This window comes from Anolis sagrei, chromosome 4 (assembly GCF_037176765.1).
Source record: "Anolis sagrei isolate rAnoSag1 chromosome 4, rAnoSag1.mat, whole genome shotgun sequence".
NCBI lineage: Eukaryota > Metazoa > Chordata > Lepidosauria > Squamata > Dactyloidae > Anolis > Anolis sagrei.
Window position 1 is genome coordinate 242,793,571 of NC_090024.1, and position 15,500 is coordinate 242,809,070.

Below are 15,500 nucleotides of genomic sequence, written 5' to 3' on the forward strand. Positions count from 1 at the left end.
CATAATTATTTGAAACACAACAAGATGAGTACACAGGAAACAAGATCACTCTTCTGGTTGTTGTATTGGATCACATGTCAGACTCTTCCCAAGTGTCTACGACTGTGTGATGTATCGGCGAATAATGCTTGCAGATCTCAGTAGAGTGGTCTTTTGCAGCTGACAGGTGGGGATTTTGTCAGCGCTGATTGTGTTTAAGTGCAGGCCAAGGTCTTTAGGCACTTCACCCAGTGTGCCGATCACCACTGGGACCACCTTGACTCACTTGTGCCAGAGTTTGATCTTTAAATCCTTGCATCGTGTCAGCTTTTCCATCCTGTTCTCTTCAATCCTGTTGTTGCCTGGGATTGTAACATGGACTATTATTATTATTATTGATCTTGGAAGGGACACATTGCAACATTGATTATTATTATTATTATTATTATTATTATTATTATTATTATTATTATAAACACAACAAGATGAGTCCACAGCAGACACTCTGGTGGCTGTTGAATTGGATCACACGTTGGACACTTCCCAAGTGTCTAGGACTGTGTGATGTATCGGCGAATAATGCTTGCAGATCCCAGTAGGGTGGCCTTTCGCAGCTGACAGGCAGGGATTTTGTCAACACCAATTGTGTTTAAGTGCAGGCCAAGGTCTTTAGGCCTGCACCCAGTGTGCCAATCACCACTTGGACCACCTTGACTGGCTTGTGCCAGAGTTTGATCTTTATGTCCTTGTATCCTGTCAGCTTTTCCAGTTGTTTCTGTTCAATCCTGTTGTTTCTTGGGATTGTAACATCGACTATTATTATTATTATTGATCTTGGAAGGGACACATTGCAATATCAATGATTATTATTATTATTATTGATCTTGGAAGGGACACATTACAAGTTACACCCAGTCCTCCAGATCCAGAGAGTCCACATCCACAGATTTAACTGTCCAATTATGAAACTATTCCAAAATATTGCAAAAAAAGGAGCAAATCTTATCTTTGTTTTTATATAAGGGACACAATGTATGTCATGATACTAAGCATCAATTGAAATGGGTATCTAGAGGGTCCTGGAACCAAACCTCAGCAGACACCAAGGAAACAAATGTCAGTGTTGGGATTCTACAATACTCTCTTTGATTGAAAAACATATGATTATGTGGCTTTGGTCAAGAAATTCAAAGAAAACCTGTGCATCTGGACACTGACCAGAGCACTTCAATGTGCATCTGGCTTCTTTGATAAGCGTTGGGTATTTCTGTTGCGCAGAGGTCTCTTCTGTTGCACTCCTGTTCTTCCAACCTGTGTCCAGATAAGCATCAGGGAACACTCAAATATGCATTGGGTGGCCAGTGTGAATTGCCCTTGGCGCATTGATCACCATAATTGCACATTGGCTATCCATACTTTGTAAGTGGGTGAACATGAACACCACAAAACAACTCAGTTCAATTTTACGCCAAGCCTAAATACTCTTAAATCCTAGTTGACCTTGGAAGCTAAGCTGAGATTACTCTGGTTAGTGCTTGGATGGGAGACCACCAATGAATATGTACATTGGCTTTGTATGTTTATGTGCCTCCAAGTCATCTACTGACTTATGAAGACTCCATGAATTTCATAGGTTTTCCTCAGGAAAGGACTAGTGCAAGATGGTTTGGCCAGTTCCTTCCTCTGAAATACAGCTTATAATAATAATAATAATAATAATAATAATAATAATAATTTATTTATACCCCGCCACCATCTCCCCAAGGGGACTCAGGGTGGCTTACATGAGGCCAAGCCCAACAACACAATCAGGGCCAGCTAATCACCTTCCAATAAAGGATCGTCCCAAGTACGAAGCACAAAATACCTTGGATTTGTTAGTAGTTGCCCATCCAAAGAGGGGACGTACATATTTTAAGTCACTTCCTGGCCATCTTATGGTGTAGAAATAAACCTCTCTTGGCTCTGAAATGGTGGCGGAAGGGGGGCAAAAATGTGGCATAAATGCACCCCACTCAGCCTAGAAATCAATGGGAAAACATGTATTCTCTTTCCCATGTTTCATTGCTTCCTCTGGTATACTGATAGATTAATTAAATATCATTTATTTGTTGTTGGTGTTGTCGTCGTACATATACTGAGGTTTATCACCTCAGTCTCCTCACTGCAGTGTGAACGAAGAATGATAGATTAGCACTTTCCAAATCTGTCAGAATACAACTCCCATCGTCCCCTATCCAATATGGCCATCAGAGTTGTCGTTGAATAGATCTGAGGGGCACCAGGTTGGGGAAAGCTGCAAAGCACATTCCAACATTTTAAAAATAAATAAATACTCTACTGAGTTTAAACTGTGATCAGCTTAAGAACTTATCTTTTCTGTTGCATCCCAGGTTTGCCAATCATCCTGCTCAGGGAACCTTCAGGGAAATGATGGTATGTATTGCCTGATTTGGTCAAAGGCAGATCTAAATCAGATCCTTCTTAACACATTGTAAAGACTGGAGTTTCCCAAGAAAGAACTAATTTTGGGTTGTTGTAGGTTTTTTTGGACTCTATGGCCATGTTCGAGAAACATTCTCTCCTGACATTTCGCCTGCATCTATGGCAAGCATCCTAAGAGGTTCTAGAATGCTTCTAGAACATGGACATACAGCCCGAAAAACTTACAGCAACCCAGTTATTTTGGTCATGAAAGCCTTCGACAAGAACTGATTTTGCCAGATATCGATTTGGAGAGTTAAATGGCATATGCAACAAGGGAACCTGTGCTCGGCTAGGGAGATGGAGGCTGTCATGGACATGGAATTGGTGGACCTACACTGGGTTTTAGTTCGAAGGTACAAGTCCTACTGCAGAAGATAATGTCCAACCCCTTGGTTGTCTGCTGAAAAGTCCAGAGGGAGTAAATTTTCCATTCCATTGACATAGTATGTGTTGGGCTTCACTGTGGATTAAATTCGCAACTGCATGTCATAATGCTGATGGGTGGGGTGTAACAGTTGCATAGAAGTGGTCAGAATAATCATAATTATTCATTCCAAAATCAGAAATAGGTTTCCAAACAATAAGGAAATTCCACTAGGACAGTGTTTCTCAACCTTGGGGTCAAGACCCCTGGAGGGGGGTTGCAAGGAGTTGCCAAAGACCATAGAAAACAACAGTATTTTCTGTTGGTCATGGGGGTTCTGTGTAGGAAGTTTGTCCCAATACTATTGTTGGACATACCTAAGACATACCCTATACGGCTCCGGCCCAGCTTACTTATCCAAACGTATCTCTCTCTACGTTCCACCTCATAATTTAAGATCTACTGGGGAGGTCCTGCTCTCGGTCCCACCAGCATCTCAAACGCGTCTGGTGGGGACGAGGGACAGGGCCTTCTCAGTGGTGACCCCCCACTTATGGAATTTGCTCCCCAGCGAGATTAGATCGGCGTCCTCCCTCCTTTTAGGAAAAAACTAAAGACATGGTTTTGGAGCCAGGCCTTTGGCTAGTGGGCACAACATCACTTTAGGCACTGAACTCGGACAATAGGATTGTTTGAAAATTGGAAACGGCTATATGACTTGTGATTATGTGATTTGTTCTATGTGATTATGTAATTTTAATTAATATCACTGTTTAATTGTTATGTAATAGGATTTTATATTGTTGGTTTATATTGTTGTTATTGATACTGTTGGCACTGAATTGTTGCCTGTGTTAGCTGCCCTGAGTCCCCCCTCAGTGGTGAGAAGGGCGGGGTAGAAATGGTCCAAATAAATAAATAAATAAATAAATAAGACTTGGACATATCTAGAGAAGTCTCTAAAAAACATGATAATATTTGCATTTTTTTCACGTTGGCATGGGTCCCTCACCCCTAACCCCACAAAAATGGAAGGCCTGCTGAAATAGCTTGGGAAATGGAAGGCAAATTATGTAGTGAAGCCTCTAGTGAAGGTAAAGAGACTTCTCCTTGACCTCCTCAAGTACATAGGCTTGCCCTGAAATATCAGACGTTCAGACTTGAAGATTTAGCCCTTAGGATAGCCCTTGTGTGCAGCTTGAGTGTTGATTTTGTGAGTTCATGCCCTTCCTCACTCTCACAGGATCGGAAGACTTTGTTGTCCTGGCTCTTTACGACTATGATGCCATCCACAACGAAGACCTGAGCTTTCGGAAGGGAGACCACCTCAAAGTCCTAGAGGAGTACGTGCCAGTTCCTGGAAGAAGGGGAGAGTTTGTTATGGGAAGCAGAGTCCCCATAAATCTGAGAATCTAATTATTATGTGTCTATATCAGTGTTTCTCAACCTGGGGGTCGGGACCCCTGTGGGGGTCGCAAGGGGGTGTCAGAGGGGTCGCCAAAGACCATCAGAAAATACAGTATTTTCTGTTGATCATGGGGGTTCTGTGTGGGAAGTTAGGCTCAATTCTATCATTGGTGGGGTTCAGAATGCTCTTTGATTGTTGGTGAACTATAAATCCCAGCAGCTACAACTCCCAAATGTCAAAATGCATTTTCTCCAAACTCCACCAGTGTTCACATTTGGGCATATTGAGTGTTGGTGCCAAGTTTGGTCTCGATCCATCATTGTTTGGGTCCACAGTGCTCTCTGGATGTAGGTGAACTACAACTCCCAAACTTAAGGTCATGCCCACCAAACCCTTTCAGTATTTTCTGTTGGTCATGGGAGAACTGTGTGCCAAGTTTGGTTCAATTCCATCATTGGTGGAATTCAGAATGCTCTTTGATTGTAGGTGAACTATAAATCCCAGCAACTACAACTCCCAAATGACAAAATCACCCCCACCCCCCCAAACCCCACCAGTATTCCAATTTGGGCATATCGGGTATTTATGCTGAATTTGGTCCAGTGAACGAAAATACATCCTGGATATCTGATATTTACATGATTAATAACAGTAGCAAAATTACAGTTATGAAGTATCAACGAAAATAATTTTATGGCTGGGGGTCGCCACAACATGAGGAACTGTATTAAGGGGTCACGGCATTAGGAAGGTTGAGAAACACTGGTCTATATTATGGAACCTCTTTATGGTTTCCTTGGCATGATTTATTCAGAGGAGCTTTTCTGTTGTCTTCCTCTGGGCGTGTGACTTGCTCAAGGTTACCCTCTGAGCTTCTGTGATTTCAACTCCGGGCTTCTGAGTCAGAATCCTTTTATTATTTACTTATTTACTTTATTTTTACCCTCCTTTTTATAAGTCCCGTTGTGTCTAACCCAGTCATAGGCAAACTTTGTCCCTCCCTCCAGGTGTTTTGGACTTCAACTCTCACAATTCACCAGCCAATCCCTCTCCAAGGCCAGAAATACAGCTTAATGGTGTAACATTAGAAAATGTTGACAATTTCCACTCCCTTGGCAGTCACCTCTCCACAAAAGTCAACATTGACACTGAAATACAACACCGCCTGAGCTCTGTAAGTGCAGCATTTTTCCGAATGAAGCAGAGAGTGTTTGAGGACTGGGACATCTGTAGGGATACCAAGAAGGTGCTTGTTTATAAAGCTATTGTCCTCCCAACCCTGCTATATGCCTGCGAAACGTGGACTGTCTACAGATGTTACACTCAAATCCTGGAATGATTCCATCAGCGCTGCCTCCAGAAAATCCTGCAAATCTTTTGGGAAGACAGGTGGACAAATGTCACCGTGCTGGAAGAAGCAACCACCAGTTTTTGCTTCTTCCAGATTATCTGTCCGAGCGTATCTCCTGTTACAAACCATCACGGAGCTTAAAATTGTCAGAGGAGGCCCTGCTCTCAATCCCACCACTTTCGCAAATGCGGTTGGTGGCATGAGAGAAAGGGCCTTCTCAGCAGTGGCCCTCCATCTGTGGAACTCTCTCCCTAAGGACATCAGGTTGGCCACCTCCCTCCTGTCCTTTAGAAGACAATTGAAGACTTGGCTTCGGGACCAGGCATTCGTTTAGTGGACAGTGGCAATTATAAAGAAACTTAGGATATCGGCGACATTGGAATTACCCTGACTTAAATAATTGGCATGTTTAATTTTGCTTAATGAATTGTATAATGTGTTTTTAATGATTTTTAATGTTTTAAATGTAATCTTGATTGTTTACATGCTGATAGCATCATATGATGCTTGTGTGACGTCGCCCTGAGTCCCCCTTCGGGGGGACAAGGGTGGGGTAGAAATGCATGAAATAAATAAATAAATACATACATACATTTACATTATTTCTACCCTGCTCATATGAGCCCGAAGGCGGGTAGAAATATTGAAGAGATGCTCCTCCACCACCAACTTCGCTGGACCGGCCATGCCTGCGAGACTTGGATAGTCTACAGACGTTGCATGCAACTCCTGGAAAGATTCCATCAGCGCTGCCTCTGAAAAATCCTGCAAATCTCTTGGGAAGACAAGCGGACAAATGTCAGCGTGCTGGAAGGAGCAAAGACCACCAGCACTGAAGTGAGGGTCCTCCGCCATCAACTCCGCTGGACTGGCCATGTTGTCCGGATGTCCAACCACCGTCTCCCAAAGCAGTTGCTCTACTCCAAACTCAAGAATGGAAAAAAGAATGTTGCTGGGCAGGAAAAGAGATTGAAAGATGGGCTCAAAGCCAACCTTAAAAACTCCGGCATAGACACTGAGAATTGGGAAGCCCTGACCCTTGAGCGCTCCAGCTGGAGGTCAGCTGTGACCAGCAGTGCTGTAGAATTCAAAGAGGCACAAATGGAGGGTGAAAGAGAGAAACGTGCCAAGAGGAAGGCGCAACAAGCCAACTCAAACCGGGACCACCTTCCACCTGAAAACCGATGCCCTCACTGCAGGAGAACATATATAATCCAGATTATCAAGAATAGGGCTCCACAGTCACCTACGTACCGACCACCAGTACACCGACTTTGGGGGACAATCTTACTCAAACAACAAGAGATCGCCTAAGTAAGTAGGAATTGTGGGAGTTGAAGTCCAAAACACCTGGAGGGAAGGCCCAAGTTTGCCTGTGCTTGTTCTAACCCATCTGAAAGTAGAGTTGCTAATGTTCCCATATGCTTTCTCTTTCTCTCTCTGTGCAGGTCAGGCGAGTGGTGGAAAGCCAAGTCACTCTCAACTGGCAAAGTAGGCTTCATCCCAAGCAACTACGTCGCCAGGGTCGACTCACTGGAGACAGAAGAGTGAGTCTGGACATGCAACTGGGCAATAGGAAAATTGGGATGCCTACCTAGAATTATAGAATCATGGAGTTGGAAGAGACCTTATGGGCCATCCAGTCCAACCCCATTCTGCCAAGAAGCAGGAATATTGCATTCAAAGCACCCCCAACAGATGGCCATCCAGCCTCTGTTTAAAAGCTTCCAAAGAAGGAGCCTCCTCCACACTCCGGGGCAGAGAGTTCCACTGCTGAACGGCTCTCATAGTCAGGAAGTTCTTCCTAATGTTTAGATGGAATCTCCTTTCTTGTAGTTTGAAGCCATTGTTCCATTGCGTCCTAGTCTCCAGGAAAGCAGAAAACAAGCTTGCTCCCTCCTCCCTGTGGCTTCCTCTCACATATTTATACATGGCTACCTGTTTCAATCCTATAGATAGCTGTAATCCAGTAACACTCAGCTGCACTGGGATCATTCTTTTATCTCCAGTCCTGAGAAGAGAGTGCATGCACTGGTTAGAAATACTGATTAAGGAGCAAAAGCGTCAATGCCTTGGAGAAACAATTTTTATTTAATGTATTGTCGAAGGCTTTCATGGCTGGAATCACTAGGTTCTTGTGGGTTTTTTTCGGGCTATGGAGCCATGTTCTAGAGGCATTTCTCCTGACGTTTCGCCTGCATCTATGGCAAGCATCCTCAGAGGTTGAGAAGGTCTGTTGGAAGTAGGAAAAAAGGGGTTTATATATCTGTGGAATGGCTGGGGTGGGGCAAGGAGCTCTTCCCTGCTGCAGTTAGGTGTTAATGTTTAGCTGATCACCTTCATTAGCATTTGAAGGCCTGCCTGAGTCTGGGAAAATCTGTTGCTGGGAGATGTTAATCTGTGCCTGGTTTTTTCCTCTCTGTTGTTTAGCTGTTATAATTTTAGAGTTTTTTAATACTGGTAGCCAGATTTTGTTCATTTTCATGGTCTCTTCCTTTCTGTTGAAATTGTCCACATGCTTGTGGATTTCAATGGCTTCTCTGTGTAGTCTGACATGGTGGTTGTTGGTGTGGTCCAGCATTTCTGTGTTCTCAAATAATATGCTGTGTCCAGGCTGGTTCATCAGGTGCTCTGCTATGGCTGACTTCTCTGGTTGAAGTAGTCTGCAGTGCCTTTCATGTTCCTTGATGCGTGTCTGGGCGCTGCGTTTGGTGGTCCCTATGTAGACTTGTCCACAGCTGCATGGTATACGGTAGACTCCTGCAGAGGTGAGAGGATCCCTCTTGTCCTTTGCTGAACGTAGCATTTGTTGGATTTTCTTGGTGGGTTTGTAGATTGTTTGTATGTTGTGTTTCCTCATCAGCTTCCCTATGCGATCAGTGGTTCCCTCGATGTATGGCAGGAACACTTTTCCTCTGGGTGGATCTTCATCTTTACTCTCGTGGCTTGTTCTTGGTCTTTCAGCTCTTCTGATGTCTGAGGTGGAGTATCCATTGGCCTGGAGTGCCCAGTTGAGGTGGTTCAGTTCATCTTGAAGGAGGTGGGGTTCGCAGATTCTTTTTGCGCGGTCTGCCAAGGCTTTAATGGTGCTTCTTTTTTGACTTGGGTGATGGTTGGAGTTTTTATGTAGATATCTATCTGTGTGCGTGGGTTTTCTGTAGACGGTGTGACCCAATTGTTGATCTGGTTTGCGGATGACTAGGACATCTAGAAAAGGCAGTCTTCCTTCATTTTCTTTTTCCATGGTGAACTGGATGTTTGGGTGGATGCTGTTAAGATGGTCCAGGAACCTGTTGAGTTCTTCTTCTCCATGGCTCCAAATGGTGAAGGTGTCGTCCACATATCTGAACCATATCGTGGGCTTTTTGGTTGCTGTTTCCAGGGCTTGTTCTTCAAAGTGTTCCATGTAGAAGTTAGCTATGACCGGGCTGAGAGGGCTCCCCATAGCTACTCCATCTTTCTGTTCGTAGAATTCATTGTCCCACTGAAAGTAACTGGTGGTAAGGCAATGGTGAAACAGAGCCGTGATGTCTTCTGGGAACCTCTGGTTGATGAGTGCCATGGTGTCTGCTACCGGGACCATGGTAAATAGAGATACCACATCGAAGCTGATCAGTTTGTCATTTTTATTTAGCTTGAGATTGCTGATTTTTTCTATGAAGTGGGCTGAGTCCTTGATGTAGTGTGTAGTGAGCCCAATATGGCTTTTAATTTTTATTTATTAATTACAGGTAGATAGGGAAGTTACCCAAGGAAGATAATCTAATCTATCTTGATTCTAAGAAAGAGCTGAAAGAAGAGAGGTGGAAAATATCCATATACTATATCACAGAGAGTTCAGGATAAGTAGACAAGAAGGGAAAATGTCTTGGTGACTCACACTAATTGAGCCCTATTTCTACTGCTCACTCAGCCCCTTTTCTACACTGCCCTATAATCCAGATTATCAAAAAAGATAATCGACATTATCTGCTTTGAATGCGATTTTCCTGCTCCTTGACAGGAGGTTGGACTGGATGGCCCATGAGGTCTCTTCCAACTCTAGGGTTCTGTGATTCTGTGAGTCTACACAGCCATATAATCCAGTTCAAAGGAAAATGGTTTAATTTTCTGCCATTTTCCTGAAACATTGAGCTAATTCAATCCATCACCTAACTGTTGCAAATTATTATTATTATTATTATTATTATTATTATTATTATTATTCAGTCCATAGATTTGTGCTGGGGGGCTTAAAGATTTTTAGAGACTTGTGCACATCAGAAATATCCAATTCAACAGTGTCGATCAGGCATGGGCAAACTTGAGTCCTCCAAGTGTTTTGGACTTCAACTCCCACAATTCTTAACAGCCTAGCAGCTGTTAGGAATTGTGGGAGTTGAAGTCCAAAACACCGCGAGGTCCCAAGTTTGCCCATGCCTGGTGTAATGCATCCTATGAGAGGGGAAATCCTGTGCATGAGGTGATCAGAAATACATCTTGCTCGATGTGTTGTTCTTTGGATGCGGCTTCTCAGGTGGTTTTTCAAAGGCGTCAGTCGGAAGGATGCAGAGCGGCAGCTGCTGGCCCCTGGAAATGTCATTGGCTCCTTCATGATCCGAGATAGTGAGACCACCAAAGGTAAAAATTGCTTTCACCTCTCAAATTCACGGGCAGCAGGTCCAGGTTACACGGTTACTATAAACAATTGGGATAAAGGGATGCTCTTTAGTTTGAGGATAGACACAATCTGAAAGGGAAGAGTTAAGGGGATATGTTCCAATTTTAGTATATGTGCTTCCGAAGGGAAGTTAAGAGGACCCCATCATAAAACTGGGAGGGAAGATATATATATATATATATATATATATATATATATATATATATATATATATTACTTTGCTTCTATACGGCTGTATCTCAAGCCCGAAGGCGACTCACGGCGGTTCACAAACAGTAAAAACAGTAGAAACAGCAGTGGTTCCATACAACATATAACAATTGACTTAACACATTATCCATAAATTACCAATAAGCAATTACAATGCACAATTATTACAAAAAACTTCTCATCATCCAAGCGTAGCCCAGGTTCGTCGTCCGTTGTTCCATTCCTATGTTCCATTACCAGATTGCACTAAATTACTCAAACGCCTGCACAAACATCCAGGTCTTCACCTTTTTGCGGAATACCATTAGAGATGGTGCTAGTCTAATGTCCGTAGGAAGGGCGTTCCACAGCCGAGGAGCCACCACCGAGAAGGCCCTATCTCTCGTCCCCGCCAGCCGAGCTTGAGAAGCAGGCGGGATCGAGAACAGGGTCTCCCCGGAAGATCTCAAAGTCCTGGTGGGTTCATAGGCAGAGATGCGGTCAGATAGGTAGCTTGGGCCGGAACCGTTTAGGGCTTTAAAGGCCAACACCAGCACTTTGAATTCAACCCGGTAGCAGATCGGTAGCCAGTGGAGTTGGCGCAACAGGGGGGTTGTATGATATATATATATCCGTATATACTCGAGTATAAGCCAACCTGAATATAAGCTGAGGCACCTAATTTTACTACAGAAAACTGGGAAAACATATTACTCGAGTATAAGTCGAGGGTGAGAAATGAAGCCGCTACCTGTAAATTTCAAAATAAAAACAGATAACAATAAAATTACATTAATTGAGGCATCAGGAGGTGAAATGGTGTTGAATATTTACACAAAATTGTAATTTGAGATAAGACTGCCCAACTCTGATTAAATCATTATTCTAACCTTCAATGTAAATAAATGTATTTACATATCCTTCCAACAATAATAAAGAGAGTAAAATAATAAATGTAATAATAATAATAAAGTAAAATAATGGAAATGCAATAATAACAGTAATAATGGAGTAAAATAATAAATGTAATAATAGATTAAAGTAATAAATGCAGTAATAATAAAGTATAATAAATGTAATAATAATAATCGTAATAATAGAGTAAAATACTGTAAATGTAATAAAATAATGCATGACATAAAAATAATACTAATAACAGAATAAAATAATAAATAACCTTGACTCGAGTATAAGCTGAGGGGAGCTTTTTCAGCCTAAAAAAAGGGGCTGAAAAACTAGGCTTATACTCGAGTATATACAGTATATATATATACACACACATACACATACATAGACATTCATACACACACACACACACACAAAATATATTGGGCCCCTGAGTGGTGCGGCGGGTTAAAGCACTGAGCTGCTGAACTCGCTGACTGAAAGGTTGGCGGTTTGAATTTAGGGACCAGGGTGAGCTCCTGCTGTTATCCCCAGCCTCTGCCAAAATAGCAGTTCAAAAACATGCAAAAATGAGTAGATCACTAGGTACCACTTCTGCGGGAAGGTAACGGCGCTCCATGCAGTCTTGCTGACCATATGACCTTGGAGGTGTCTGTGGACAATGCTGGCTCTTTGCCTTAGAAATGGAGATGAGCACCACCCCTCACAGTTTGACATGACTAGACTTAATGTCAGGGGAAACCTTTACTTTTACTTTCATAGAATCATAGAATCAAAGAGTTGGAAGAGACCTCTTGGGCCATCCAGTCCAACCCCATTCTGCCAAGAAGCAGGAATATTGCATTCAAATCACCCCTGACAAATGGCCATCCAGCCTCTGCTTAAAAGCTTCCAAAGAAGGAGCCTCCACCACACTCCGGGGCAGAGAGTTCCACTGCTGAACGGCTCTCACTGTCTGGAAGTTCTTCCTAATGTTCTCATATATCAAAATATTTGTATTTTCCAGGATCTCAGTGCACCATTTTAAAAGGCTCATTTAAAGCAGTGTAAACACTTAAGTGATTTGAAAAGGCCAAAATCATATGAAACAATTTAACAACAAACTGGGTTGCTGTTAGTTTTTCGGGCTATATGGCCATGTTCCAGTAGAGCTCACAGCAACCCAGTGATCCTGGTCATGAAAGCCTTTGACAACACATTAAAACAAAATGTTAAAACTTGTTAAAACAGTCGAACATGATTTCAAACAATATATCTGTGCGGGTTTGTAAAGCCAATTAAAAACCAGAAACTTGAGTATGGAGTCACACTGGAAGACCTAGAAATACTAGAGAAGTATTCTCCCTAGGAATTTCCTAGGCCCTTCAGGCAATTCCATATTAGGCTTCCTCCAGAAGCTATTAATTGCTATTATTATGGTTTTACACTTCCAGGAAAATGCCCCCTATACATATGGGTGTCGTACTGTAGATCCTTATGGAAAAAAATTCCATGGTCTGAGAGACTGGAGAAAACATTGTCCTTTCCCTCTTTTCACAGGGAGTTACTCCTTATCTGTAAGAGATTTTGACAACAGCAGCAGGGTGGACATCGTGAAGCATTACAAGATCCGGACGCTGGACAGCGGGGGCTTCTACATCTCCCCTCGGAACACCTTCAGCAGCCTCCAGGAATTAGTTGCCCATTATAAAGGTAAGAACACCATGTTAATTTGGGGTGTTCCTTTCATGTTTAGAATTAGGACTCATAATTTTCAACCTCTGATAGATGGTATGGATGCTAAGGAGGCTGGCTGCTGTGACGGTCTGGATGAGGGCAAGCAAATTGAAGTTGAATCCAGACAAGACAGAGGTCCTCCTGGTCAGTCGCAAGGCCAAAAAGGGTATAGGATCATAACCTGTGCTGGATGGGGTCACACACCCCTTGAAGGCACAGGTTTGCAGCTTGGGGGTCTTCCTGGACTCATCACTGAGCCTGGAATCCCAGGTTGTAGCGGTGGCCAGGGAAGCTTTCGCACAACTAAAACTTGTGTGCCAGCTGTGCCCGTACCTTGGGAAGTCAGACTTGGCCATGGTGGCCCATGCTCTCGTTACATCTAGGATAGACTACTGCAATGCACTTTATGTGGGGTTGCCTTTGAAGACTGTTCGGAAGCTTCAAATAGTCCAGCAAGAGGCAGCCAGGTTAATAACTGGGGTGGCATACAGGGAGCATACAATTCCCATTTTATGCCAACTCCACTGGCTGCCAGTTTGCTACCAGGCACAATTCAAAGTGCTGGCTTTGGCCTATAAAGCTGAGCCTGGAACCCCAGGTCTCAGCGGTGGTCAGGGGAGCTTTTGCACAATTAAAACTTGTGCGCCAGCTGCACCCGTACCTTGGGAAGTCTTACTTGGCCACGGTGGTACATGCTCTGGTTACATCTCATATAGACTACTGCAATGCTCTCTACGTGGGGTTGCCTCTGAAGACTGCCCGGAAGTTACAACTAGTACAACGAGCGGCAGCAAGATTACTAACGGATGCTGGGTACAGGGAGCATACTACTCCTCTGTTGCGCCAGCTCCACTGGCTGCCAATCAGCTTCCGAACACAATTCAAAGTGCTGGTGTTGACCTATAAATCCCTAAACGGCTCTGGCCCTATTTACCTGTCCAAACGGATTCTCCCCTAAGAACCATCAAGGTTATTAAGATCATTGCAAATTAGTGGCCAAGCCTTTACAATTAATAGCAGTAATATACGGGCTCCTTCACACCAAGCTTTCAGGACAGGGCAAGAAAGCAGCAATAGGAAAGATTACCAGGCCAATTAGACTTGATGTGGATGACTAGGACAGTTTTAATATTTTGATAAATGTTTTTAATGTTTATGTATGTATATAAGAATTTGTGTCCCGGCATTGAATGTTTGCCGTATGTATGCTGTGCTCTGCCCTGAGTCCCCTTCGGGGTGAGAAGGGGGGGATATCAATGTTTTAAATAAATAAATAATAATGGACAAAGCTCTTTGCTTGTTTGTTTGTTGATGTATTGTTGTATTTGTATTTGACTGGCTTGACCTCATGTAAGCGGCCCCGAGTCCCTTCGGGGAGATGGTGGCAGGGTATAAATAAAGTTTTTTTAATTATTATTATTATTATTATTATTATTATTATTATTATTAAAGCTAGAAAGTATGCAAAGACTAGACATGCTGCTGACTCTCAGGACTGAAAGCCATCAGCATCCGGTAGAGGCAAATGAGAGACCTGTATCTAGTCAACCTTTTTAGGTATATATCACTTCTATTCCTCCTCGATCTCTTTCAGGCCAAAGCGATGGGCTTTGCCAAGTGCTGACCAACCCGTGTGTTGCGCCAAAGCCTGAGAAACCTTGGGAGAAAGATGCCTGGGAAATCCCCCGGGAATCCCTGAAGCTGGAGAAGAAACTGGGAGCTGGACAGTTTGGGGAAGTCTGGATGGGTAAGAAGCAGACATAACTGGTTGTTGGCCTTGTACTACAAGAAATACAGTACCCCAGGCATGGGCCAACTTGAGCCCTCCAGGTGTTTTGGACTTCAACTCCCACAATTCCTAACAGCCTACCCAGCAACCAGAGATAGTGAAACAAGTTCTCTTGGGAATCAGCCTATGGCCGATGGGGAGTTTTCTCATGAGGACAGATTAGGTTTGAGAATGAAAGGAGTGAAGGTCTAATTCAGTTGTCTGAGAGAATGTGAGAAGGCCTTGAAGCCCAGGTGCATTCGGCATGACCTCATGGCTACTACCTTAAATTAAGTGATGTTGGCCTTACAATCTCAGAGGAGACAACGTTGCCAAAGGATGGCTGTCACAGCTCTGAAGTTTCCAGTATCTTCAAGTTTCCTGTTCAAGTTCATGCCTGTGTTTCCTGGAAAGGTTTACCTTGGAAAAGTTCCTGGTGTCTTGTTTATGGGTTTATGCTTGCAGTGGCGTTGTGGATTTGGGGTTCTTGACTTTATCTAGAATCATAGAATCCTAGAGTTGGAAGAGACCTCATAGGCCATCCAGTCCAACCCCATTCTGCCAAGAAGCAGGAATATTGTATTCAAATCACCCCTGGCAGATAGCCATCCAGCCCCTGTTTAAAAGCTTCCAAAGAAGGAGCCTCCACCACACTCCGGGGCAGAGAGTTCC

General features: G+C 43.3%; 1 protein-coding gene across 1 annotated transcript in view; it reads left to right on the plus strand.

The window, feature by feature from the left end:
* HCK (HCK proto-oncogene, Src family tyrosine kinase) overlaps positions 1–15,500 on the plus strand; it is a 52,208-nt gene that overhangs the window by 20,701 nt on the left and 16,007 nt on the right. Inside the window, exons 3-8 of the mRNA XM_060771831.2 lie at positions 2,373–2,415; positions 4,074–4,173; positions 7,038–7,136; positions 10,106–10,209; positions 12,884–13,036; positions 14,655–14,807. Of these exons, the coding sequence (XP_060627814.2) occupies positions 2,373–2,415; positions 4,074–4,173; positions 7,038–7,136; positions 10,106–10,209; positions 12,884–13,036; positions 14,655–14,807 (652 nt within the window). The remainder of the gene's footprint in view (positions 1–2,372; positions 2,416–4,073; positions 4,174–7,037; positions 7,137–10,105; positions 10,210–12,883; positions 13,037–14,654; positions 14,808–15,500) is intronic.